The 26,539-nt window shown below is 60.1% G+C and overlaps 1 protein-coding gene across 4 annotated transcripts in view; it reads left to right on the forward strand.

Annotated features, from left to right (window-relative positions):
- Positions 1 to 25,145, forward strand: part of HDAC7 (histone deacetylase 7) — a 57,932-nt gene extending 32,787 nt beyond the window's left edge. For 3 of the 4 annotated variants that reach the window (XM_079329274.1, XM_079329275.1, XM_079329273.1), the window contains exons 2-25: positions 10,463 to 10,653; positions 12,075 to 12,165; positions 12,765 to 12,876; positions 13,276 to 13,388; positions 13,893 to 14,015; positions 14,471 to 14,577; positions 15,035 to 15,151; positions 15,339 to 15,522; positions 15,791 to 15,996; positions 16,293 to 16,502; positions 17,355 to 17,565; positions 17,925 to 18,058; positions 18,614 to 18,734; positions 18,829 to 18,878; positions 20,645 to 20,752; positions 21,063 to 21,118; positions 21,251 to 21,338; positions 21,812 to 21,931; positions 22,424 to 22,521; positions 22,893 to 23,011; positions 23,206 to 23,339; positions 23,599 to 23,683; positions 23,945 to 24,083; positions 24,591 to 25,145. In XM_079329274.1, coding sequence (XP_079185400.1) covers positions 10,463 to 10,653; positions 12,075 to 12,165; positions 12,765 to 12,876; positions 13,276 to 13,388; positions 13,893 to 14,015; positions 14,471 to 14,577; positions 15,035 to 15,151; positions 15,339 to 15,522; positions 15,791 to 15,996; positions 16,293 to 16,502; positions 17,355 to 17,565; positions 17,925 to 18,058; positions 18,614 to 18,734; positions 18,829 to 18,878; positions 20,645 to 20,752; positions 21,063 to 21,118; positions 21,251 to 21,338; positions 21,812 to 21,931; positions 22,424 to 22,521; positions 22,893 to 23,011; positions 23,206 to 23,339; positions 23,599 to 23,683; positions 23,945 to 24,083; positions 24,591 to 24,627 — 2,954 coding nt within the window. In that variant the 3' untranslated portion in view covers positions 24,628 to 25,145. The remainder of the gene's footprint in view (positions 1 to 10,462; positions 10,654 to 12,074; positions 12,166 to 12,764; positions 12,877 to 13,275; positions 13,389 to 13,892; positions 14,016 to 14,470; positions 14,578 to 15,034; positions 15,152 to 15,338; positions 15,523 to 15,790; positions 15,997 to 16,292; positions 16,503 to 17,354; positions 17,566 to 17,924; positions 18,059 to 18,613; positions 18,735 to 18,828; positions 18,879 to 20,644; positions 20,753 to 21,062; positions 21,119 to 21,250; positions 21,339 to 21,811; positions 21,932 to 22,423; positions 22,522 to 22,892; positions 23,012 to 23,205; positions 23,340 to 23,598; positions 23,684 to 23,944; positions 24,084 to 24,590) is intronic. The other variant, XM_079329276.1, reaches the window with a different exon arrangement.
- The last annotated feature ends 1,394 nt before the right edge of the window (positions 25,146 to 26,539 follow it).

Below are 26,539 nucleotides of genomic sequence, written 5' to 3' on the forward strand. Positions count from 1 at the left end.
AGGGGGAAGGCGAGTTTTCCGCGGGTGTTGAACGCTGCAGTGTGTCAACATCACAAATTTCAATTTTTTTCTGCTCTGACTTCCCAAATTCCCCGCTCCCGAAATAGCGAGCTCTGCCCTGTGCCTGCGCTCCGAGAGGTCCCTGCTGGGCCGTTTTTCAGCAAGGGAGGATGTGAGCTTTCTATATTTGCTAGCAGGACAATAATACTAATGATTTCTATTTTAAACCCGTCAGCAGGGCAAAAATGCACTTGGGAATGTTCAAATGCACTTGGGAATATTTAAATGTTCAAATGCACTTGGGAATGTTCAAATGTACTTGGGAATGTTCAGGGAGCTGAGCAGCCCCAGGGGCCACCAGTGGCTCGAGAGGGCCTGGCCCCAATTTTTGGGCTGGTAAAGAGGGGCCAGGAGGAGCTGGGGTGTTCCCCCTCTTCTGGGGAGCTATGGGGGACTCTGGGGGTGCTGACAGGAGAAGGGACAAGTGGCATCGTCCATCCTCCTCTTCCTCCCAAAGTGTGGCTCTGTGGTGTTGCCACTCCTGAAATCACAGCCCTAAAACCACCTCAGACCTTTAAAATATCCATGTTTTTGGGGTGTTCTGAAAGAAAAACAGCTTCTGTCACCACCTCGATGGTGCAGGCCATAACCTGCCCTCCCAAAGCCCTCAGAAATAGGAGGTGAATACCAAAACCTGCAGCGACTTGAGAGGCAACCCCAAATTTGGGGCTGGTTGGTGGCTTTGAGATGTTCTGCTCCTGCTCAGTCCTGGGCAGGCCAGGCTTGCCTGGGTCCTTGCAGAGTCCTTGCAGGGTTTTCCAGCTGGTGATGTGAGCTGGAGCAGCTGAACTGCACCTCCCATCTGGAGGAGAGAATTGGGATTTAGGGAGGAACCCGTTCCCTGGGGGCTTTGTTTCACCCCCAGAGCTGGGTCTGGAGAAAGCGCCTGCTGCCCTGAGGGTGTCCTGGCTTTTTCTCTGTGCTGGAAAATCCTCCCCAGTGCTTTTTGGGGGATTTTGAGGTGCTCTGAAGTCCCTGATTTCTGAGGCTGAGCAGTGACTGCAGCGTGTTGAGGGCAGCCGGAGGATTGGGATTGAACCTGGCCCTTGTTTGGGGTCCCAGGTGAAGGTGCAGCCTGGCCCCTGACTGGTGCAGCAGGTTTGGGGCCACTCATTTGGGGCAGTCTGGGGGCTCTGTCTCTGCTGTTTTGGGGCTCTGTCTCTGCTGTTTTGGGGCTCTGGCTCTGCACTTTGTGGTTCTGGCTCTGCTGTTTTTGGGGTTCTGGCTCTGCTGTTTTGGGGCTCTGGCTCTGCTGTTTTTGGGGTTCTGGCTCTGCTGGTTTGGAGCTGTGTCTCTGCTGTTTTGGGGGCTCTGGCTCTGCTGTTTTGGGGGCTCTGGCTCTGCTCTTTGGGGGTTCTGGCTCTTGCCTGCACTGTCCTGGCCGGACAATGGCCGGAAGGTGGGACCTGTGGCCACTCCCGTGGCCGCTGCTGCTCCTCCCGGGCTATTTCCATCGCATTGTCCCCGCACAGGAAGGATGGAGGATGTCTCCAACCTTCTTCCTCTCTGCCTCCAGGGGATGTGGGGCGGGCAGGGAGAGGGGATTTGTTGTGCAAGAGGCGAAATCGCTGCTCCTGAGGCTCAGGAGGAGGGAAGGGGGAAGCTCCTCTTGCTTTGGGATGGAGAAATGCAGCCACAAAAGGGAATTCTGGATTTTGGGGGTGTTTTTAGTGTGGGCAGGGCTGGGATGGTGACCAAGGAGCGCTGCAAAGTCCCTCCTGTGTTTCTGCACTGCAGAGGAGGAGGCAGAGCTCCCACGTGCCAGGAAGTGAAAGTAGAACTAATTAAGGATGGGAAATTATCTTAATTTGTTCTGGTTAAATCCCTTTAGCAGCAGTAAACACCAAATATCTGAAGCAAAGCTCTGCGCAATCTTTGGGGTTTGTCTGAGTGGCGCAACCTCCCCCCTGTTTTTGTTTGGTTGGTTTTTTTGTTTTTTTCTTTTGGTTTTTTGTTGGTTTTATTTTTTTTTTTGCGCTTTACTGCTTCCTGGTAGCAGCCAGGCTGGGAAATGCCCATCTCTGACTGACCTGGATCCTGCTGAGCCAGGATCATCCAAACCCAGCTCTCACATGAGCTGGGACAGCTCCAGCTGATTTTTCCATGGGGGAACACAAAGATTTAAGGATCCCCTGCGGCTTTTTCTTTGTCCCATGGATGGGCATGGAGTGGGGTTGTTTTATCCTCCTCCAGCAGCGTCAGCCACGTGTGGTTTCCATCCCACCCTTGGGATTCCCTCCCTGCCCCACTCTGGAGCTTTCTGGCAAATTCCAGAATCAGAGACAGCCCTGTGACCTGCCAGGAATGCCAGGAGATCCCAGATTGGCTGGAGGTGTCCAGCACTGCCAGGGCCATGGAACAGCTTTGGTGGCCATCAGGGAAAATCAGAGAAGCTTCAGCCTCGTGGGCCCCTGGGGTTTGGGGTGATGTCCTGCCCCAAAGGTGTGGTTTAAACCTCCCCAATTTATGTCCTGGGGTCCCCAGGGGAGGAGGGATGGTGTGGAAGGAGGAGGGGATTGGGCAGCTCTGCTGTCCCAGATTTGGGGAGGAGGTAGAGGAGCAGCAGCTCTGAGAACAACTTCATGAAAAAGTAGAAAATGTGCTGATAACGAGCTTCAAAGCAGTGCTGCAACAAAATTCTGCTTTGGGTTGGGGTTTAGGAAGCTTTTCCATATGTTTTTAAATCCCCGTGAGAATGGGAGGCAGATTACTTTGGTTCCATGTTCCTGCTTGGAAAGGGGCAAGGGTCTAGTGCTCTTTTCCAGTTTAAGGGGGTTAGAATGGGCACCCCTGGGAGCAGAAGAGCTGGAATTGAGGCTGGGCACTGATTCACCCCTGACTTCCTGTTCTCCAGGCTGAGGGGGGCTGGAATGGGCACTCCTGGGACCTGGAATTGTGGCTGGATGTTGATTTACCCATGATTTCCCTTGATGGGAGGGTCTGGTGCTCTTCTCCAAGCCAAGGAGTTTGGAATGGACACCCCGGGAGCTGGAGAAAATATGGAATCGTGTCTGGATATTGATTCACCCGTGGCTTCCCCCGGGGAAACCTCAGCGTTTCCACCTGCTGCTGCTGCCCGGTGCCAGCACCTGCCCGAGCCCACGCAAAATCTCCGTGTTTATTTTGTCTAAAAGCAAAATATCCCCCAGAGCGGGGGATGGGGAGGGATGCCCGCTCTGGTTTAATTGCACTTAATGAGCCTGAGGAGGCCGGCTGCCAGCGAGGGCTCTGCCAAGCTCGAGCTCGCCCGTGAGAACTGCAGGGCGTGGTGGGATCGGCGATCCCGGCGCTCCCGGCGCTGCTCTTCCCACGGCCTCGGTGGGCACCGGGACCCCCGGCAGCAGGAGGGACACGATGCCATCCCTGGGTGAGTGTCCCGGGAGTGTCCCTGAGCACGGAGAAGTGGAACAGAGGGATTTGTGTGAGGGGAACCTGCAACATCCCCCATCCAGAGCGGGTCCGTGTGGGTGTGCTGCGTTTTTGGGGGGCCTGGATGTGTCTGGGGTTGCATTGAGCTGACACCAGCTCTGATCCTGAGAGGTTCTGAGGGCTCAATCCCCGGCTGATTCCTTGTGTCCATGTCCTTGCTGCTGCTCTGGGCTCAGCCGGAGTTTCTCTGCCGGTTTTTTTTTCCTTTTCCCCCATTCCCGAGCGGCTCAGCAGCCCCAGCAGCAGCAGCAGCAGCTCCTTTTTCTGGGTTAAGCCCCCAGGGCAGTGTTGCTCCATGCGCGTGGAGCGCTCGCACACCCAGCTGCACCCTCGGTCCCTGCGTTCTGCCTCTCCCGACAATTCTCGGGCTCTTCGGGGCTCCTGGCGTTTCTTCAGAATTCCCGCCGGGTGCTTTTCCCCCAGCTGTTCTCCGTCCTGGATGGAATTCCCTGGCTCCAGCAGCACCGCGGGGTTCTCCCCAGCATCTCCCCACAGCTGCCTACAAGCGCCAGCACGGAGCCAGGTTTGTCCCAGGATGGTGTCCCCCCTGTCCCCGCTGTCCCTGTCCCTGCTGTCCCTGTCCCTGCTGTCCCCAGGGTGTGGCCCCTCGGATCCAGGCAGGTTTCATCCTCCCCTGCACCGTGGATTTGACTCCTGCACCTTTCCCAGCTCTGCTGCTGCCACCCCTGAGCTTTCCCAGCTTCCTCCCGAGCACCCCGGGAGGGGAGGGCACCCCAAGAGTGTTTGTGCAGGAAACTGAAAATGTTGTGGCTTCCTCCTTGTGACAGAAATAACTCTCACCCTGGGCCCCAGGTCTGCCCTGGGGAGCTCCTCGGCTCCTACTCAGACACCCCAGGGCCAGCACGGGGCAGGTTTGGGGTGAGCCCCAGCTGGGCCCTGGCTGGTGGTGGTTGAGCAGTCCTTGGATTGAATTTGTGCCTCTTTCCTTCGTGCCCGTGCAGCTGGGACTGCCCGGGCTTCTCCCAGGGCCTCGTTGTTTTCTTTTTTAATTTTCTTTCCTGCCCTCCAGCTCAGCCCTGGCTCCGCACCAGCGTTTTCCAAAGGGATTTCCTTCCCTGGGGCTCTAATTAAGGGGCATCTCCTCTTGAGCCGCCACTTGCCGGGAGTGGGTATTGAGAGTTTCCAGCTTTGTTTTGTCTCCAGATCAAGCACGGAGCCGCTTTGGGCAGCTCTGAGTCTTCCCCGGGGGGATTGTGACTCAAGTTGGGCTCTTGCACGCAGCGATTAAAATAATTAATTGGTGCCGGGGCCGAGTCCCGGGGTCCAGCCGGTACCGGAGCCGCCCCCGGTGATGCCCCGGGCGGGGATGCGGGCTGCGGGGAGGGAGGAGCCGCCGGAGCCTTTCGCCCAAACCGGTTGGGAGCGTTCTTCTGTTCTTGGGTAACTGAGGAGAGAAATTCTGCAATTGTTTGATCTCGGCTTCCCTCGCCGCATCCTCCCTCCTGTGCCGATGGAATCGCTGCGGGAAGAGCACCGAGCTCCCCAGGAGCTTCCAGGGCTTCCCGGGAGCTCCGGACACCGTCCTGGCAGTGTCCTGTCAGTGTCCTGGCAGTGTCCTGGCACTGTCCTGTCAGTGTCCTGGCAGTGTCCTGGCAGTGTCTTGGCAGTGTCCTGGCACTGTCCTGACACTGTCCTGTCAGTGTCCTGGCACCGTCCTGGCAGTGTCCTGGCAGTGTCCTGGCAGTGTCCTGGCACTATCCTGGCACTGTCCTGGCACTGTCCTGGCACCGTCCTGTCAGTGTCCTGGCAGTGTCCTGGCAGTGTCCTGGCAGTGTCCTGGCACCGTCCTGTCAGTGTCCTGTCAGTGTCCTGGCAGTGTCCTGGCACCGTCCTGGCAGTGTCCTGGCACTGTCCTGGCACCGTCCTGGCAGTGTCCTGACACCGTCCTGGCAGTGTCCTGGCAGTGTCCTGGCACTGTCCTGGCACCGTCCTGGCAGTGTCCTGGCACCGTCCTGGCACCGTCCTGGCAGTGTCCTGGCACCGTCCTGGCAGTGTCCTGGCAGTGTCCTGGCACTGTCCTGGCAGTGTCCTGGCACTGTCCTGGCACCGTCCTGGCAGTGTCCTGACACCGTCCTGGCAGTGTCCTGGCAGTGTCCTGGCACTGTCCTGGCAGTGTCCTGGCACTGTCCTGGCACCGTCCTGGCAGTGTCCTGACACCGTCCTGGCAGTGTCCTGGCACTGTCCTGGCACTGTCCTGCCCGGAGAGCAGCGAGCTCTTTCTTGCCAGGAGCGGGGTCAGAGCCTCCCTGCAGGGCAGATCCGGGCAGGAGGTGATGCCGAGCTTCGGGCTGGGCTGGTGCCCCGCGGGGAGGGCACTGGGATGCTCCAGCTCAGTTTTGGGCTGCGCTGGTGCCCCTTGGGTGAGGCTGCAGGAGGCGCTGGGATGCTCCAGCTCACCAGACCCGCGGGGTTCCCCTTGCTTCGTGTCCCCACCTGTGTCCCCACCTGTGTCCCCACCTTTGTCCCCACCTGTGTCCCCACCCACCCCCGCCTGCAGCTCCGGGCGCTGTCGGAGCTTTTTCCCCCCGAGCCCTCAGGGGAGCAGCTCCAGCTCCCGTGGGGTGTTTGCTGCAGGAAAAGGGGGTCGGGAGCGGCAGATTTGCCTCTCCACCAGCGCGGGGCCATTTTGGGGCTCTGGGCAGGGAGGAGCCCACGGCTTTTCCCGCTGCTCCTCAGGAAACCGCGGTGGTTTTTGTGAGGTTTCCTGGGGATTCTCTCCCTCCTCTGCATTCAGGATGGGCTCGGTGACCCCTGGGGGCGGCAGGGGGCAGGAAATGACAGCCAGAGGTTTCCAGATGTGCCAGGGATGTGGTGAGGTGAGGATGGAGCCGCTCTCGCTGTCCATTCAATTCCCCCCTTGTCCCTGCCCACGCTCAAACCACAGTGAAAAACGAAGGTTTTTTTCTGGGTTTTTTTTGGGTAAAATTTTAAAAGCTTTATAAAAGATAATAAGAGAAAAATAATAAAGTAAGTTATGTAAAGTAAGTTGTATTGGTTATAGGAAAATAAAATAAGAGAAAAAAAGATTAGAAGAAAAGATGATAAAAGATAATAAGAAAAGATAACAAGAGAAAAATAATGAAGTAAAAGTCAGTTATATAAAGTAAGTTATATTGATTGGGTGTTTGGTATTTAGTTCATAGTACACTTGTTGCATTGAATTTATTATTATATTATTATTATATTATAATTATATTTACTTTATTATATATTATTATATGTGGATTTATATATTTATATACTTATTCGTAGGACCATCATTTTCAAATTTTTCTCCAAACTCTTTTCTATATTCCAAGAATTGTTTTACACTAATTCACCTTTTCAGAGTATGTGTGTTTTTGGGTTGTAATATTTGAAAAAGCCAATACTATAACATGTATTTATAACATTTATTTATTTGTAATGTGTATTTATTTATTTTGTGGGACCCTTTTTTTTTTTTTTTTTTTTTTTTTTTGAGAGAAGTGGGAAAAAATTGTTTATTTAACATCCAAGGAAGAAATCCAAGCATCAGGGAGCAGCGTGGTCCCCTCGGGTGGGAACAGCAGAACCAGGATTTGGGCTGGAATGGGGAGTGTTAAAAGCAGCAGCACATCCAAAGGTGTTTCCTCCCTGTCCCTGGACTCTGGGCTGGCCCTGAGGTTTTTGAGTTTCAAAACGAAATGTGGGGAGAAAATTCCAGGGAGGGCCATTAAGTGTCTGACTCAAAGGTCACGAGAGAGATTAATCAGGGAAGCGTCTCGCCCTGATCTGCCTCCCCAGGCCTGATCTGTGCTCGTTTTTAGGCTCCAAATGGGAATATTCTCATTTTTTTGGTGCTAAATAACTGCTCTGCTCACAGGTGCACGGCGTGCTTGGAATCCTGCTTCGTGCCTTTGCTTGTGGGAAGGGGTTTGTGCTGCTCTGGTGACTTTGCCAAACTTTAATCATCTTCTGTCTCAATGGTTTTTTTATGTTTTTATTTTTCTGGAAACTTTCTGCAGAAGGAAGTTTGTAAGAATCAGAGCACAAAAATTTGAGTTTACCCTGGTGGAAAAACTCTCAGGGGGGCTTTTCTTGGAGCAGCATCAGCCTGGTGTTGTTCTGAAGCAGGAATTTGGTGTCTGGTGGGGAGGGGAGGGACCCGGACCCACCCACATCTGGCCGAGGCATAAAGCCCCGAAGCTCCCAGTCCGTGAGCTCCAGAAAGAGTCATCACAACTTGGCACCCGGCTGCTCCAAACATGACACCTTCCCTGAGCATCTGCTCCTCAGGGCTCCTGCGGGACGTGGCCGGGGCTGGCTGCGTGCGGGGACGGCCGGGGCAGTGGGGGCTTTCCCTGGAGCTGCTTTCCTTTGAGATCCCATCCCCAGAGCTCCCACCCTGGAGCTGCATTTCCCTGGAGCTGCATTTCCCTGTAACTCCCAGCCCCGGAGCTCCGTGCTAAGGAGAAAAAGGAGGAAGTTGCCCCAAACGCTGGGATTTTGTAGGATCCTGCGAGGAAACCCCTCGGGGACACTCGAGCAGAGGGATGTAGAACACAAAGTGATGCATGGGCACCTGTGGGGGGGGTTCCTGCTGTCCCCCCAAAAGCTGGGGCTGGGCAGGTCTGGGTGGGTTTGGTGATTTTTCTCTCGTTCTGGGGAGCAGAGTTTGGTCCCTAATTAAATCCAGCGCTCCAGGGGGTTAAACGGGGTCCCCAGCTCCGGGATTTCCTATTTCTCCAGTTCTCCCTTTGTGATCTTTGCGTTCTTTCAGCATCATCCTTTTGGTGTGGTTTCTTATTTAAGTGTTTTTAATTTGAGCAAACTCCCTCCAGCTCATTCCCGCTCCCTGCAAAACCTTTCCCCTTTTATTAGAGAGGAATGTTTTTAATCACCCGCATTCTTCAACCCGCCTGAACTCTGAACCTTTCACAGCAAATCAGCAGAGGATGGGAAAGGCTTTGATAAAAGAGATGGTTTATTGGAAAAAGCAATAACCAGCCTGGCTTTAAGTGCTGCTCCACCTCAGAGCGAGCTGTGGGCAGGCAGGGAGGAGGGCAGGGATGAACAGAGATGCAGGCAGGGATGCAGGCAGGGATAAATTAATGCAGGCAGGGATAAATGAATACAGGCAGGGATAAATGGATGCAGGCAGGGATGAACAGAGATGCAGGCAGGGATACGGGCAGGGATAAATGGATACAGGCAGGGATAAATGGATGCAGGCAGGGATACAGGCAGGGATAAATGGATGCAGGCAGGGATAAATGGATGCAGGCAGGCATGCACAGAACAGCAGAGCTGCGGTGCTGCTGCTTTGTTCCTCAACAATCTTCCCGCCCTGCTTTGTTTGCCTTTTGATCGATTTCCCTCTTACATAAGCCCAGCTCTGCCGACGGCTGATTCGCCTCTTTAAAAACAATCAGGAAATGCCAAAGCAAAGATTTCTATGCTGGATGTTTTTTTTTTTTTTTTCTTTTCCGGGATGGCTGCTGGGAGCAGCCAGTGACACCAGGGACACCAGCCCAGCACTGCCACCCCCAGCCTGGGGATCTCGCTATCCCAAAATTCCCCAGGAGGTGCTGGAGTGCAGAGCGGGGCTCCCCCCTGCCCTGGGGTGTCCCAGCCCTCCCTCGTGTCTGTCCCAGCTCGTGGCCCAGCCCGTGGCCCCTCGGCCGCGTTCCCTGCTCCGTTCCGTGCCGGCAGCCTGGAAAATGCTGGTAACTCGTGCCGGGGCTGCAGCACAGAGCCCTCATTCATTCACGGCTGCAGCTTTCCCAGGGAGCTGCCGGTGGAGGCTCCGTGTCGCAGCCTCCCCTCCCCAGGGAGCACCCACGGCTGGGTCTCCCATGCCAAAATGTGATCCTGAGCCCAAACTGTGATCCTGGTAACAAACTGTGATGTGTATCCCAATCCCAAACTCTGTTCCCAATCTGCCTTTTCTCACCCCCCCTTCTCCAAACCCCCTCAGCCCTGCCCGGTGTGGGGTGGGCAGAGCTGGGGCCGTGACCGGAGCGGGGTCCTCTCCCAGCCTGGCTCCCGGCCCTGGGGATGCTCGGCAGCTTTTTCCTGGCTCCAGGCGAGTTTCATTGAGGATTTGTTTCTCCGGCTGCTGCTGCTGCCCGGCCCCGCTGTCCCCCCGCGCCCCCCGTCCCTCCCCACTCCGCGGTTTGTTTTTATAGGGACTGAAACAAACGATGGAGAGAGAGATTCCCAGAGCCCCGCCAGCGCTTCCCCCTCGGCCCCGCTCCCTCCCGGAGCAGTCCCTCCTTCACCTGGCGTGCCCCAAACCTTTCCCACCCCTTTTTGCCTTTCCTGCCCTTTTTCCCCACCCCAAATCCGTCCCACCCGTTTTTTTCTCACCCCTAATCCTTCCCACCCCCTTTTGCTCTCCACCCCAAGCCCTTCCCACCCTTTTTTCCTCACACGATTTCAGGAGTGTGACTGGCACTATTTTGGGGGTGTAACAGATAATTTCGGGTGTGTAGCTGGCGCTCTTTTGGGGTTGTAACAGGTAATTCCAGGTGTTTAACTGGTATTTTTGTGGGGATGTAACTGGCACTATATTGGGGGTGTAACAGACAATTTCAGGTCTGTAACTGACTCTGTTTTGGTGTTCTCAGGGGGCTGTTTTAGGTGTGTAACAGACAATTTCAGGTGTATAACTGGCACTGTTTTGGGTGTGTAACAGATAATTTCAGGTCTGTAACTGGCTCTGTTTTGGTGTCTCCGGGGCCTGGGGTTTCACCCCTCAGCAAGGTTGTGCAGGGAACATCTTCCCTCCAGAGCCCTTCTCCACCGTGGTGTCACAGAGACACCTGCAGCACCCTGCAGCCTCTCCAGAGTTGGGATTTCCAGGATTCTCTTCTCCCACCTGCTGGAAGAGGCCCTGCAGCCAAATCCCCCCAAATGTCCCCTCGGTGGCAGGTCCTGCTGCTGTCCCTGCCACCCTGTGACTCAGCCGTGTCCCTTGGTGTCCCCACAGCTGCTGTGACCCCGTGCACCTCCCCACGGGTGCCCCAGGCCGTCCCCATGGACCTGCGGATCGGGCAGCGCCTGGTCAAGCCCCAGGACACGGCGCTGCTGGCCCTGAAGCAGCAGCAGCTGCAGCACCAGCTCTTCCTGGCCAGCCTGCACCAGCAGCAAGTGGAGCAGCTCGCCCACCAGCACGTCAGGGTATGGCACAGCCCGGGGCGGGACCCACACCCCGTTTTTGGCACAGTTTGTGGACCCATACCACATTTTTGGCACAGTTTGGAGCAGAACTGGCCACTTTGGAAGGTGAATTTTGCACCCTCAATGCACACAGCACCAGAATAATGGCTGGCTTTGAGATTCCCTGTGGCTATTACAGGCCCAGGGAAAAGTCTTTCCAGTCTAACTTTGTCAAGCTCAGCTGAAGTTTTGTTCCCAAGCTAAAAACCTTTCTCTAATTTAAACATAAGAGAAAGAATTATAACAAAAAACAAACACCGTTAAATCCCTAAAAAAGCCTAAAACAAAGTGTTGTTTCTCTAACCAATAAATGCTGTTCTTTTTTCCTCACCTTCAATCCTTGCCATAAATATTAAATTTAAATTTTAATATACTACTGTCTTTCTTGCTGCCTGCAAGAAAGTGCCATGTTGCTGTGTGTCCTCTCCCTGCTCCTCAGCCCTGTAATTCCCCTCTCTGGGCAGGGATTCAGAGGAAAGTGCTGGGAAATCCCAATGCCAAAATAACATTCCCAGGTGAATTCCTGCTTTTCCCTGAGCTGGAACATCTGGAGGGGTTTCCAGCCAGCCCAGGGGAGCTCTGTGACACAAGGAGGCTGCTCAGGGAGGCAGGTGGGGGTTGTGTCAATTCCAGGCCAATCTCGGTGCTGCCAAGGCCAGGGGTGTCCAGCTGTGCTCCGTGTGAGGAGCCGGAGCCAGAGCGGCCGCGGGATCCCCGCGGGCCCGGGCGGCCCCTCCCCGGCCGCTCTGCCCCGGGGGCACCCGGTGACACCGAGCTCCGAGCAGGAATTCCCTGCCAGCTGTCACTGTCACCAAAAAAACAGCGGGGGCTTAGCGGGGGTGGCTCCTCCGGGACATTTGGGAGAGAGGGAGGGAGGTGACATTCCCAGGGTGGTGTGACAGGTACAGGGAGCTGTGATCGTGTCCAGAGAGCTGTGCCAAATCCAGGGAGCTGTGACCATCTCCAGGCACCGAGATCCCCCAGCCTGTCCCCAGGGCTGCTTTGTTCAGACGGGATTTCCCTCATATCACCGATTTTATTGTTTTTCCTTTCCCCCTCGTGGCGCTCAGCAAATATTTTTATATTTTTGCTGCATTTCAACACGGCCCAGCTCCAGGTGTGTCCCAGCATGCTGAGAAGAGGCAGCGAGTGGGAACAGACAGGGTTTGACTTTTACGATGCCCCCAGGGGAGAGCAAAGCGTCCCTGGAGACCAAAACGTGTCGGGTTTGTTGTGATGGAACAACCCCACACGTTCCCATCAGCCCAAGTGACACAAGGGATGTCCCAAATGTCACCTGCCTCGGGCTGGGGAGGGGTCAGAGCGTTCGGGAGGGGCTGGGTGGGTTTGGGGGGTCCCGTGCCCATGTCCCGGTCCCACAGGTGGCCATGGAGTCCCCGCACCGCGAGGCTGAGCCGGGGCAGCAGGAGCAGGAGCTGCGGCAGATCCTCAACAAGGACAAGAGCAAGCGGAGTAAGAGCCCCCTGGACCCGGGGGGGATTTTGGGAGGGGACTCGGGGGATTCTGCCCTTACCCAGAGCAAGCTCTGCCTTCCCATGGGGGAAAGGGGTGAGAGAACATCTGCAGAGACCCCACTGGGACCCCCGGGCTGGTTTAGGGACCCCCTCAGGTGTCAGACCCCCGGGACCCCCGGGCTGGGTGCAGCCCCCTCCCATCCGCGGTCTCCCGGCGCCCTCTGGTGCCGGCGCTGGAGGAGCTGCCGGGGGCTCGCTCCCAATTTTGGGTCGCAAGGGGGCTCCACATCGCCCCTAATTAATTATTAATTAATTAATTAATTACCTTGTGCTCGGAGGTGCCGAGTGCCGGCGCAGATCCCTGGAGCGGTCCCGGATGGGGAATGGGGGAGGGGCAGCCCCAGCTGTGCCTCTCGGGGACCTACAGCATCCCTGGTGCTCGGGGGTCGGGGTCCTGCCACAGAGACCCTTTAGGGCCCTGTGGGTCACTGTGGTCACCACTGTGGTCACTGTGGTCAGCACTGTGATCACCACTTTGATCACTGTGGTCACTGTGGTCACCCTGTGGTCACCACGGTCACTGTGGCCACCTGGCAGGTGCTGTGGCCAGCACGGTGGTGAAGCAGAAGTTGGCCGAGGTGATCCTGAAGAAGCAGCAGGCGGCGATGGAGAGAACCTGCAGCGCCCCCACAGCAACCCTGCCCTACAGGTAACACACCTGAGCACCTCTGCCCCGCCCCCAGTGGGCACAGGGTGTGACACCTGCACAGGTGTGTGACAGACACCTGCACAGGTGTGTGACAGACACCTGCACAGGGATGTGACAAACACCTGCTCAGGGGTGTGATAAACACCTGCACATGGATGTGACAAACACCTGCACATGGGTGTGATAAACACCTGCACAGGGATGTGACAAACACCTGCCCAGGGGTGTGACAAACACCTGCACAGGGGTGTGACACCTGCCCAAGGGTGTGGCAAACACTTGCCCAGGGGTGTGACACCTGCCCAGGGGTGTGGCACCCGCCCAGGGGTGTGACAAACACCTGCCCAGGGGTGTGACACCTGCCCAGGTGCCGCTGTGCAGGCTCTGGTGTCTCCCCAGGTCTCTGGAGCCGCTCGAGGCCGAGGGCCCCTCCCCCGTGCTCAGCACCTTCCTGTCCCCCGTGCCCAGCGCCTCCCTCGACCCCCCCGAGCATTTCCCGCTGCGGAAAACAGGTGAGGCCTCGGAATGAACCCGTGTCACTCCAGGTGTCAGGGACCTGGGGACCTGTCACTCAAGACTTTGGGACTGTCCCCGTGTCCCTGGTCCCCAGCTGGAGCTGGGCATTGGCCCCACTGAGCCCCAGACAGGTGGGGCCAGAACTCACCTGTCCCTCGCTGTCCCTCCCTGTCCCTCCCTGTCCCTCGCTGTCCCTCCCTGTCCCTCCCTGTCCCCTCCTGTCCCTCCCTGTCCCCCACTGTCCCTCCCTGTCCCTCCCTGTCCCCTCCTGTCCCTCCCTGTCCCCCACTGTCCCTCCCTGTCCCTCCCTGTCCCCTCCTGTCCCTCCCTGTCCCCCGCTGTCCCTCCCTGTCCCTCCCTGTCCCTCCCTGTCCCCCACTGTCCCTCCCTGTCCCTCCCTGTCCCTCCCTGTCCCCCGCTGTCCCTCCCTGTCCCTCCCTTTCCCTCCCTGTCCCCTCCTGTCCCTTCCTGTCCCCTCCTGTCCCCCGCTGTCCCCGCAGCGTCCGAGCCCAACCTCAAGGTTCGCTGCAAGCCCCGCAAGTGCCTGGAGCGGCGCAAGAACCCGCTGACCCGCAAGGAGAGCGCCCCGCCCTCGCTGAGGCGGCGCCCGCCCGACGCCATCGGTGACCGGGGCTGGGGACCTGTGCCACCTGTGTGCTGTGTCACTTGTGTGCTCTGTCGCCTGTGTCACCTGTCACCTCTGTGCGGTCACGTGTGTCACCTGTGTGTCACCTGTGTGCTCTGTCACCTGTGTCCTGTGTCACTGGGGTTCAGTGTGTTCTCCTCAAGGGGCAGGGATGGGTGGGAGGGGTTGGTGCAGCTGCTCCCGCTGTTGTTGGGGTCCAGGATGGAATTAGAGTCTAGGCCAGGCTGGAGGTGCCCCAGTCCTGGTGTGGGGGTGGCAGCTCAGGGCTCCCCCCATGGGCTGGAGCTCCCCACGCTGCGGGGTTCAGCCCCGGGAGGGTGGGGGGCAGTGCTGGGGGGCTGGGCAGGGGGCAGCGATGTGGGGCTGGGCATGGGATGGTGCTGGGGGGCTGGGCAGGGGGGCAGCGCCCTCACCCGTGCCCGTCCCCCCCAGACTCGTCCCCCAGCAGCAGCAGCACCCCCGTGTCCGGCTGCAGCTCCCCCAACGACAGCCTGGCCCCCGAGCACGGGGCGCTGCCCGCCGCGGGCGGGGCGCACGAGGTGAGAGCCGAGGGAACCGGGGGATTGGGAGATTTGGGGGGATTCTGGGGGGATTTGGGGGGACCCCTCTGGGCTCAGGGGCAGGACACAGCCCCAGCCCTAAACCCCCTGCCCCCCTGCAGAGCTGCCCTGCCCTGCTCCCCCTGCGGGGTGGGGTGTCCTGGGATCATCTGGGGTGTTCTGGGATGCCCTGGAATTCTCTGGAATTCTCTGCCCACGGATGCTCTTCCCAGCCCGACATCCGCCATCCTTCAGGGTGCATTTCCCCTCTCCCAGCGGTGTCCTGCCCCATGGGCGTCCCCATGAGTGTCCCCATGGCTGTCCCCACTGTCCCATGGCTGTCCCTGCTGTCCCAGAGCTGTCCCTGTCCCCACTGTCCCTGTCCCCGCTGTCCCTGTCCCCGCTGTCCCTGTCCCCGTCCCTGCCCGTGCCCAGCTCTGACCCTCGTTCCCCGCAGGCTCCCCTGGCCCAGCGGCTGCTGATGCAGGAGAGTTCCCTGGCCCAGCTTGCCCTGCAGAGCGCGGCCTCACTGCCGGCCATCACCCTGGGGCTGCCGGCCCCCGCCGGGGCCAGGGTGGGTGCCCGGGGGTGCCCCCTGCACTGGGGGTTCCTCTGGGGCTTTTCTGTGGGTTTGGGGTGCCTGGTGCTGCCCACAGGCACAATCCTGGGGGCAGTCCTGGGCTCTCCTGGTGCCCTGTGCCTGTGTCCCCTGTCCCTTGTGTCCCCTGTCCCTGTGTCACTCACGCTGTCCCTGTCCCCAGGGCGATGCCGAGCGCCGTGCCGTGCCCGCGCTGTCTCACCGTGTCCCGGTGCTGCCGGCCCCGCACTCTCCCGTGTTCATCCCAGCCGGCCTGGAGCAGCCAGAGGCCGGCGCCGCCCTGTCCCCCCGGCTGCAGCCCCTCATCATCCTCGAGCCCTCGGTCACCCACGCGCCGCTGCTGGCGGGTGAGTGTCCGGCTGTGGGACAGCAGGAGTGTCACCCTGCCACCCCTCAGCTGTCCCCACTGTCCCCTCAGTGCCAGGCCTGGCACAGCAGCAGTGCCACCCCTGCCACCCCTCAGCTGTCCCCACTGTCCCCTCAGTGCCAGGCCTGGCACAGCAGCAATGCCACCCCGGTCACCCCTCAGCTGTCCCCACTGTCCCCGCAGTGCCAGGCCTGGCACAGCAAGAGTGTCACCCCGCCACCCCTCAGCTGTCCCCACTGTCCCCGCAGTGCCAGGCCTGGGCACGGTGCCCTTCTCCTTCGCCCCCTCACTGGTCCCCGCTGAGCGCCTGTCCCTGCCCCACCACAAGCCCCTGGGCAGGACCCGCTCGGAGCCGCTGCCCCCCAGCCCCAAGGCCGTGCAGCAGCACCTGCTGTTCCAGCAGCACCATGCGCACTTCCTGGAGAGGCTCAGGCAGCAGACGCACCTGGGCAAGGTGAGACCTCACCTGGGGGAGGTGGGACACAACCCGGGGGTGGTGGGATCCCCCCGGGCAAGCAGGTGGCATTGGGAGGGCGCAGGGTGACATTGCCACCGCTGGGCGGTGGCTGGTGGGCGGCCCAGGGGAGGTGGCCTAGGGGAGGTGACACCGTGTCCGGGCTCACAGAGAGCACAGCTCAGTTTCCCGGCTCCCTCCTACTCCTGTCCCACCCCTGTCACCCGTGCTCCTGTCCCCTGCCACCTCCCCTGTCACTGTCCCCTGCCACCCCGCGTCACTGTCCCCTCCCTCAGCGCATGGCCAAGCCCAGCGAGAAGCCCCGGCTGCGGCAGATCCCGTCCTCGGAGGACATGGAGGCCGAGGGGACCCTGCCGGAGGTGGCGGCCGAGGGCGGGGACAGCAGCGGGACACGGGGGGAGCCGCCCCGGGCCGGCGGCAGCGGGAAGGAGCCCGAGAGGCCGCACAGGGCGGGGCAGCCCCAGGAGGAGCTGGTCCTGCAGCAGGTACGGGGGGGAGGGGACACGGGAGCACGGGGACAGGGCGATATGGGGACAGCGTCTGTGCCTGCCCGGAGCCCGCCCGGGGCAGCTCACAGGGACAGGGGCAGAGCTGCGGCCACCCCCGGTGTCAGCACAGCCGGGATTTGTCCCCGAATTGCCGGGATTTGTCCCCAGGTTGCGGAGCTTTGTCCCCAAGTTGCCGGCTCGGCCCCATCGCTGCTGTCATTGCGGGGCTGAGCCGGCAGGTGGCAGCAGAGCTGGGACAGTTCTGTCCTGTCCCATCCCGTCCCATCCCGTCCCATCCCGTCCCATCCCGTCCTGTCCCATCCTGTCCTGTCCCATCCCATCCCATCCCGTCCTGTCCCATCCCGTCCTGTCCCGTCCCGTCCCATCCCGTCCCATCCCATCCCATCCCGTCCTGTCCCATCCCGTCCCATCCCGTCCTGTCCCATCCTGTCCTGTCCCATCCCATCCCATCCCGTCCTGTCCCATCCCGTCCTGTCCCATCCTGTCCTGTCCCATCCCGTCCCATCCCGTCCCATCCCGTCCTGTCCCATCCCGTCCTGTCCCATCCTGTCCCATTCCGTCCCATCCTGTCCTGTCCCATCCCGTCCCATCCCGTCCCATCCCGTCCCATCCCGTCCTGTCCCATCCTGTCCCTCCCGTCCCGTCTCGGTTCAGAGTCTGGAGCAGCCAATGGATCCAGCTCTGGACACAGCGAGAAGGCCGCTGCCCCTGTCCTCGTCCCTTCACTATGTCCCCTGTCCCCTCACACTGTTCTGTGTCCGCTGTCCCTGTCCCCTCACTGTGTCCTGTGTCCCTGTCCCTGTCCCCTCACCGTGTCCTCTCCCCCAGGCCCTCCTGTGGGACTCCTTCCAGCGGGTCCAGCAGCAGCTCCTCAAGCGCCAGCCCTTGGCTGACCCCCCCGTGGTGGCCGCTGGCCACCGGCCCCTGTCCAGGGCTCAGTCGTCCCCAGCCACGGCCACCGTGTCCCTCCCTGCCCAGGACACCAAGGCTCTGGCCCTGCCCGTGCAGGAGCAGCCGCCCAAGCCTCACTTCACCACAGGTGAGGTCACACCTGGTGGGGCACAGGGGACAGGAGGGGACCTGGGGGTGTTCTGGGGCAGCTCCACATCCATCCTGGTCATTCCTGGACTTCTGGGGGTGCCAGGAGGGGTTTGGGGTGGTCCCTTCTTGTCTCAGGTGGTTTTTGGGGGTGCCAGGAGGGGTTTGGGGTGGTCCCTTCTTGTCTCAGGTGGTTTTTCCAGGCAGGATTCGCCCTCCTGGCCGCATTCCTGGGCTGCGTGTCCTGGGCAGGACAGGATGGGCTGGCAGCAGGTTTGGGGCAGAGTCTGGCAGGTCTCAGGGGGGTTTTGGTCAGTATTTGGGGTCTGGGAGCTCTGCAGCTCTGTTGGTGCCTGGCAGGGCTGGTGTATGACTCGGTGATGCTGAAGCACCAGTGCTCCTGCGGGGACAACAGCAACCACCCCGAGCACGCCGGGAGGATCCAGAGCATCTGGTCCCGGCTGCAGGAGCGGGGCCTGCGCGGCCGCTGCGAGGTGAGGGGGCTGCTGCACCCCTGAGCCACCTGGGGCCCTCCTGAGCCCATCCCATCCAAAAATCCCATCTCAAAATCCCATCCCAAAATCCCATCCCATCCCATGGATCCCACCCCATCCCAAGATCCCATCTCAAACTCCCATCCCATCCCATTCCCCCTCTTCATCCCATCCCTGCTGCCCCCTCCCCTCCCCACCCCCTCCATCCCCATTTTTTTGGGTCTGTCCATCCCCATCTTGGGCTCTGCTGGAATTTGGGCACAGGAAGAGTCTGATCCCCCCCAAAAACCAGCGGAATTTTACCAGGCCCAGCCTCATTACACCCATCCTAGGGCCTGTCCCTGACTCCTTGATTGCAATTTGGGGCTGCTCAAATTCCAACCTGAGCTCTGGATGTGCCACCCTCACCCCCCATTTGGGGCACCCCCTGCTGTCCCCCCGGTCACCCCGTGTGTCCCCCCATTTGGGGCACCCCCTGCCGTCCCCCCGGTCACCCTGTGTCCCCCCATTTGGGGCACCCCCTGCCGTCCCCCCGGTCACCCCGTGTCCCCCCAGTGCCTGCGGGGCCGCAAGGCCACCCTGGAGGAGCTGCAGAGTGTCCACAGCGAGCGCCACGTGCTGCTCTACGGCACCAACCCCCTGAACCGCCTCAAACTGGACAACGGCAAGCTGGCAGGTGGGGGCTGCACCCGGGCCCCTGCCCCGCCTCGGGGGGCTCCCCGGGCCACTGGGCCCCGCCCTGAGCTGGCCGCTGTCCCCTCTCTCCGCAGGGATCCTGTCCCAGAGAACGTTTGTGATGCTGCCCTGCGGGGGCGTGGGGGTGAGTGCTGGGTTTGGGGGTGGGGGCAGTGCTGGGTTTGGGGATGGGGGTGAGTGCTGGGTTTGGGGATGGGGGCAGTGCTGGGTTTGGGGATGGGGGTGAGTGCTGGGTTTGGGGATGGGGGCAGTGCTGGGTTTGGGGATGGGGGCAGTGCTGGGTTTGGGGGTGGGGGCAGTGCTGGGTTTGGGGATGGGGGTGAGTGCTGGGTTTGGGGGTGGGGGCAGTGCTGGGTTTGGGGGGTGGGGGCAGTGCTGGGTTTGGGGATGGGGGCAGTGCTGGGTTTGGGGGTGGGGGCAGTGCTGGGTTTGGGGATGGGGGTGAGTGCTGGGTTTGGGTGTGGGGGCAGTGCTGGGTTTGGGGGGTGGGGGCAGTGCTGGGTTTGGGGATGGGGGCAGTGCTGGGTTTGGGGATGGGGGTGAGTGCTGGGTTTGGGGGTGGGGGCAGTGCTGGGTTTGGGGGGTGGGGGCAGTGCTGGGTTTGGGGATGGGGGTGAGTGCTGGGTTTGGGTGTGGGGGCAGTGCTGGGTTTGGGGGGTGGGGACAGTGCTGGGTTTGGGGATGGGGGCAGTGCTGGGTTTGGGGGTGGGGGCAGTGCTGGGTTTGGGGTGTGGGGGCAGTGCTGGGTTTGGGTGTGGGGGCATTGCTGGGTTTGGGGGGTGGGGACAGTGCTGGGTTTGGGGATGGGGGCAGTGCTGGGTTTGGGGGTGGGGGCAGTGCTGGGTTTGGGGTGTGGGGGTCAGTGCTCCATCTCTGTCCTGGATTTTTGGGGTTAGAGGTCAGTGCTCTACCACTGCCTGAAATTTGGAGGGGTGAGGAACACTGTTCCATCCCTGTCCCAGATTTTGGGATTGGAGGGGTCAGTGCTGCATCACTCCTCCAGATTTTGGGACTGGGGGGTCACTGTTCATCCATGCCCCACTCTTTGGGCAGGGCTGCTCCTTTTTGGGGGTCTCTGGCACCCCCCAGATCCCCCATGCTGCCCGGGGGGGTGTTGGATGGATCAGAGCTGCTCCTGGACCTTGGGAAGCTCTGAGCACCCCAAAACGAGACAGGATCCTGGATCCAGAGCCCCCGACCCAGGAGGGGCTGTCAGGACGGGGGGAGGGCAGAGGTGACATGGGGACAGCAGTGGCAGGGACAGACACTCATCCTTTCTCTTCCCAGCTTTCTACTCACAGCTTTCCCTCCTGGATTCTCTGCATTCACTGCCTTGTCCTCTGTCCCTGTCCCCTCCTCTCCCTGTCCCCTCCTCTCCCTGTCCCTGTCCCTGTCCTGTCTCTGTCTTGCAGGATCCTCTCTCGGTGCTTTCTGCTCTCCTGGTTCTGCTCCAGCTCTGCTTTCCCTGCTCTGCCTCCCTGCCCTGCTCTGCCCCCCCGGGCACGGGGGGCTCACACCTGCCCCTACCTGAGGAGAATTTGGGGAGCTCACGCCCCATCTGTGGCCCCCACCTGAGGAGAATTTTGGGGTTTTCAGTCTGTGACGTGGCGCTGATCAAAGCGAGATGTTTGGTTAAAATAAAATAAAATCAAGAAGGTAAAGGAGGGGGATGGGCAGGAGGACGGTGGAGGGTGGCCCAAAGTCACCTTGGGCTGGCACAGACACCAGCCAGGGGCACCAACCCTGATGGCTGCGGTTACAGAGGTGTCCCCTGGTGCTGTGTCCCTTCTGAGCCGTGTCCCCATCAGTGAGATGTCCCCTGGTCGCTGACATGTCCCCTGGTGCCCGAGGGGTCCCCTGCGTCCCCTCTGAGCCGTGTCCCCTCCCCAGGTGGACAGTGACACCATCTGGAACGAGCTGCACTCGTCCAATGCTGCACGCTGGGCCGCTGGCAGTGTCACCGAGCTGGCCTTCAAGGTGGCCACCAGGGAGCTGAAGGTACAGGGGGCCTGGGGGGGCAGGGTGGTGACTCCCCAACGCTGGGGGGTCTCAGGGTGATGTCACCTCATTCTTGGGGGTCCCAGGGCAGTGTCACCTCATGACCAGGGGTTCCAGGGTGGTGTGGCTGTGTGACCCTGGAGACGCTGGCTGTGTGTGCCACCCAGGGGGCTGTGTGTGACCCTGGGGACAGCAGGTGGGCTCTGTGTCACCCAGGGGGCTCTGTGTGACCCTGGGTCACAGGTGGGCTCTGTGTCACTGTCCCTGTGCCCCTGGCAGTGCCAGCTCTCACTGCCCCCTCTGTCCCCAGAACGGCTTTGCCGTCGTGCGCCCGCCCGGACACCACGCTGATCCTTCCACGGCCATGTAAGGATACTCCCCGAGGGGGGACCCCAAAAGTGACCCCAAACCACCCCAAACCCCCCCCTGGAGCCACCCCTGTGCCAGCCCCGGGCAGGGGGCTCAGGGGGGCCCGGGGTGACTCCCAAACCTTCCCAGGGGATTCTGCTTCTTTAACTCGGTGGCCGTCGCTGCCCGGCAGCTGCAGCAGAAGGGGAAACTGGGCAGGATCCTCATCGTGGACTGGGTGAGTGCCCAGTGTCCCCACAGTGTCCCCAGGACACCCCTTTCTGTCCCCACAGTGTCCCCAGAGTGTCCCTCTGTCCCAGAGTGTCCCCAGGACATCCCCAGGGCCAGGAAAGGGGATTTTGGGATTGGATTTGGGAGATCCACAGAGATTTTTGGGTTGGGGGAACCACAGGAGATTTTGGGGTGGGATTTAGGGGAACCACAGGAGGTTTTGGGGCTGGATTTGGGAAAACCACAGGAGGTTTTGAGGTGGGATTTGGGGGACCACAGGAGATTTTGGGGTTGGCTTTGGGCAGGGAGAGGTGCCACTCCCAGGTTCCTGCTCCAGCTCCTCGGGAAGTGGTTGAACCCCTGAGGGGGAGCAGCAGCAGATCCTGGGCTGAGGGACCCAAACCCGGCTGTTTTGGGCTCTGGGAGGTTTTGGGGTCGCCCCAGAGGTGCCAAAATCCTCTCCCCACGCCCTCCCTGCAGGATGTTCACCACGGCAACGGCACCCAGCAGATTTTCTACCGGGACCCCGAGGTTCTCTACATCTCCCTGCACCGACACGACGACGGGAATTTCTTCCCGGGCAGCGGAGCCGCCGACGAGGTGGGAGGGGACGAAGGGGACAAAGGGGACAGCAGGACACGGGAAGGAAGGGGGATGGGCAGGGGCAGCGCCCTGAGGGGGTCTTGGTATTCCCAGGATTTTTGGTCTGAAATTCCCAGGATTTTGGGCTAAAATTCCCAGGATTTTGGGCTAAAATTCCCAAGTTTTTCAGACTGAAATTCTGAGAGTTCTAAGCTTGGAATTCTCAGGTTTTTGAGGCAAGAATTTCAAGGGTTTGGGCCATAAAATTCCCAGGATCTTGGGGCTGAAATTCCCAGAATTTTTGGTTTGGAATTCTAAGACTTCAAAGCTTGGAAGTCCCAGAGTTTTGGGGCCAGAATTCCCAGATTTTTGGGGTGGAATTCCCACATTCTTGAGGCTGAAAGATTTTGAGGCTGCCGCCTCCCATGGCACAGGACAGGGGGCTGGAACCCCCAAACTGGGCTGGGACCCCAAACACCCCCTGGTCTCACCCTGTCCTTGCCCCCCCAGGTGGGCGCTGGTCCTGGCGAGGGTTTCAACGTCAACGTGGCCTGGGCTGGGGGGCTCGACCCCCCCATGGGAGACCCCGAGTACCTGGCAGCCTTCAGGTACTGTCCCCAAAAACCCTGCCCTGGGTGGGGCTGACCCCACTCCCCATCCCCATTTCCCCCCAAGTGGATCTGACCCCCCTGACCCCCTGAGCCCCTGACCCCCCTGACCTCCCTGACCCCTCTGACCTCCCTGACCCTCTGACCCCCCTGACCCCCCTGACCCCTCTGACCCCCCTGATCCCCTTGACCCCCCTGACCCCTCTGACCCCCCTGACCCTCCGACCCCCTGACCCCTCTGACCCTCTGACCCCCCTGACCCCTCTGATCCCCTGACCCCCCTGACCCCCTGACCACCTGACCCCCCTGACCCCCTGACCACCTGACCCCCCCCTGACCCCCTGACCCCCTGACTCCCTCCCTCTCCCCAGGACCGTGGTGATGCCGATCGCCCGCGAGTTCTGCCCGGACCTGGTGCTGGTCTCGGCCGGGTTCGACGCTGCCGAGGGCCACCCACCCCCCCTGGGGGGCTACAGAGTCTCTGCCAAGTGTAAGGGGAGGGCTCGGGTTGGGGTGACCCCATTTGGGGTGGGGTGACCCCGAACCACCAAGGCTGGGAGCCCCAGGAAGGGGTGGCCACTCGCAGGGAAGCACGGGAGATTTTGGGGTTGGGTTTGAGTGAACCCCAGGAGGTTTTGGGGCTGGATTTGGCAGGGCGAGGTGACAGTCCCGGGCTGTCCCCAGGTTTTGGCTACATGACCAAGCAGCTGATGAGCCTGGCCGGGGGGGCCGTGGTGCTGGCGCTGGAAGGCGGCCACGACCTGACGGCCATTTGTGACGCGTCCGAGGCCTGCGTGGCTGCGCTGCTGGGCCACCAGGTGAGGCCAGGGCCACCACCCGGGTGGGCACAGCCCCTGGGACACCCTGAGACCCTCAGGGCCACCACCCGGCTGGGCACAGCCCCTGGGACACCCTGTGTCCCCTATTGCCACCACCCCCTGTGTCCCCATATCCTCAGTCCCCCTGCTTGTCCCCCAATGTTCCCCAATGTCCCCATTGTCCCCCCAGTGTTCCCAATGTCCCCAATGTCCCCAGTGTCCCCCCAGTGTCCCCAATGTCCCCAATGTCCCCCCGCAGCCGGAGTCGCTCCCCGAGGACTCGCTGCGCCGGCCGCCCAACGCCAACGCCGTGCGCTCGCTGGAGGCCGTGATCCAGGTCCAGAGTGAGTGCCCAGGAGTGGGGGGCACTGGGAGGGACCTGAAAGGGCATCAGGGTCCTGGGGGTCTCATCATCATCATCATCATCATCATCATCATCACTGGAGGGGGTTCCTCAAATGTGCATCCCCTGCAAAGGGAGCCTGGAAACCTGGGACACCCCAAACCTGGGACACCCCAAATCTGGGGTACCCCTGTCCTGGGCTGTCCCTGTCCCAGGCCACCCCCTGTCGCAGTGTCCCCAGCCCTGTCCCTCTGTCCCGCAGGTAAATACTGGGTGTCCGTGCAGCGTTTCGCCTCCAGGCTCAGCTGCTCCTTTCTCGAGGCTCAGCGCCACGAGGCCGACGAGGTGGAGACGGTGACGGCCCTGGCCTCGCTCTCGGTGGCCGTGATGGGGGACAAGAGGTGACACCCCTGGGGGGACTGTCCCGTGCTGGGGGGGTGGCAGCAGGGCGGGGTGAGGCTCCCCCCAAACCCTGGGTGACATTCTGGGGGTCATTTCTGGGCTTTTCCCGAATGAAAACCCCCCCAAAGCCTCCTGACTGTGGGGCGGGGGGTGTCAGATCCTGCCAGCAGGTCCCCTGGTGTCCCCTCCCTTCTCCCAAGGTCCCCATGTCACCGCGGGTCCCCTGGTGTCCCCTCTCTTTGTCCCTGTCCCTTTTGTCCCTGTCCCGGGATCCCTCCCTGTCCCCTCCCTTTGTCCCTGTCCCCGCGGGTCCCTTTGTCCCTGTCTCCTCCCTTTGTCCCTGTCCCCGCGGGTCCCTTTGTCCCTGTCCCCTCCCTTTTGTCCCTGTCCCCGCGGGTCCCTCCCTGTCCCCTCCCTTTGTCCCTGTCCCCGCGGGTCCCTTTGTCCCTGTCCCCTCCCTTTGTCCCTGTCCCCGCGGGTCCCTCACTGTCCCCGCTCCCCCGCAGGGCACAGGAGGAGCCGATGGAGCAGGAGGAGCCGTGAACCAGTGACAGGATCCCGGTTCCCGTTTGTCCCCCTCGCTCCAGATTCCTGGAAGGGACGTTCCGGCATCCATGGAGACCCCCGAGTCCCCCCGCTCAATTTTGGGACCCCTCGGGAGGGGTGAAACCCCCCGGCCCTGCGGCACAGCCCCCCACCCCGATTCGGGACCCACCTCACTGGGAAGGGTCGGACATTGGGATGGACGCTCGGGACCCCCTGGGGGCGGCCCCCAGAGCCCCCCCAGTGCCCGGGAGGAGCAGCCCGGGGGCTCCAGGAGCTCCCTAAAAACTTCCCGGTTCCCCTGGCGCTGCTGGGACACCGGGACTGAGCGGCAGTGACGGGGCCGGAGCTGGTTTGGGCACGGGGGGAAATTCGGAGCGTTCTGAGGAAATTTGGGGCATCCTCTGGAAACCTCGGAGCGCCCTGAGGGGAATTCGGAGCTTGCAGAGGGAAATTCGGAGCGTTGAGGAAAATTCGGAGTTTCCCGAGGAAGATTTGGAGAGTGCCGAGGAGAATTGGGAGCGGGGCCGGAGCTCGGGCGGTGCCCGGGGGTCCCTCCGGCCCCCGCTGCCCGCGGGCTCGGATTTGCTCTGCGGGCGCTGCCGATGTGAGCCCGGCTCCATCCCGACTCCATCCCGGCTCCATCCCGACTCCATCCCGGCTCCATCCCGGCCCCGGAGCCCTTCCCGAGGCCCTGGGGGGGGGTCGGCCACCCCCAAATCCCCTCCCCAGCCGCGGTTCCCCCATTCCCGCTGCGCTCACGGGGGGTCCAAAGCCCCTCGGTCCCCTCCCTGTCGCTGTCCCTGTCCTGTCGCGACAGGGACGGAGCCTCCGAGAGCTCCATCCCCATTTCCCGATTTCCCGGTTTCCCTTTTCCCTGCATCCCGAGGGTTTTATTCCCCCCGGGGGATTTTGGGGGACAAAGCCCTGGCTGAGCTGGGGGGGAGTGGGGAACAGCTCCGGCTGCTGCAGCGGGAGGAGATTTTGTAAAAAAAAACCAAACAAACAAACAAAAAAAAAACAAACAAAAACAAAAAGGATAAGTTTTAAAAGAATCAGAACCCTTCGTGTGGCCTGGGGGGGTCCCGGGGTTGGGGACCCCCCAAGCTCGTGGATTTTACCAGCAGGAATTCACCATGCACAATTTCCGGGGGGCTTTTCCCCCCACAAAAGGGTCAGAAGGGTCATTAGGATGAAGTTTTGCTCATTTTAAAGGATTTTTTTTTTTGCTCATTTTAAGTCTTTTTTTCTCCTCATTTGAAGGGGGTTTTGCTCATTTAAAACACAGAGGGTCAAAAAAAAAAAAAAAAAACAAAAAAACAAGACACACCAAAATACTTGAAAAATATATTTTTTTAAATATATTTCACTTCTTTTTTTTTTTTTTAATTTCAGTTGGAAGCCAGAGTCTCACTCCACAGACAGGTTTTTTTACCCTTTATTTTTCCAGCACAATTTATTACTATTTGAATGAAGATTTTAACTCCTGAAGTCGATTTTATTTCTCAGCTGTAAAATCCTTCCCACGAGGTGCCAAGCGAAGCTGCCTCAGCCCCGTTTTTAATCAAGTTTTGATTTTTTTTTTAAACCCCTCCAGATATTTTTGAAGGCTGCAGTCAACTCCTCAGAGCAGGGAATCCACTCCCACTGCACAGAGAAATGGGGAATTGGGTGGGAAAAATCACTCTGGGTCTTCCTGTGGCTCATCCGTGGATTCTCTGGGTACCCCAAATTTGAACTCCTTCCCCATGGAATATTTGGGGCTCAGCCTCTCTGAAAAGGGTTTTTTTTTCCCCCCATCTTTTTCTGCCAAAACAGGCCAAAAAATCCTTTTTTTTTTTTTTTTTTTTTTTTTTTTTATGGTTCCCATAAAAATGGCTCAGCCAAGGGAGGTGCAGGGAATTGTAGGGAA

Source organism: Erithacus rubecula, assembly GCF_903797595.1.
Source record: "Erithacus rubecula genome assembly, chromosome: 31".
NCBI lineage: Eukaryota > Metazoa > Chordata > Aves > Passeriformes > Muscicapidae > Erithacus > Erithacus rubecula.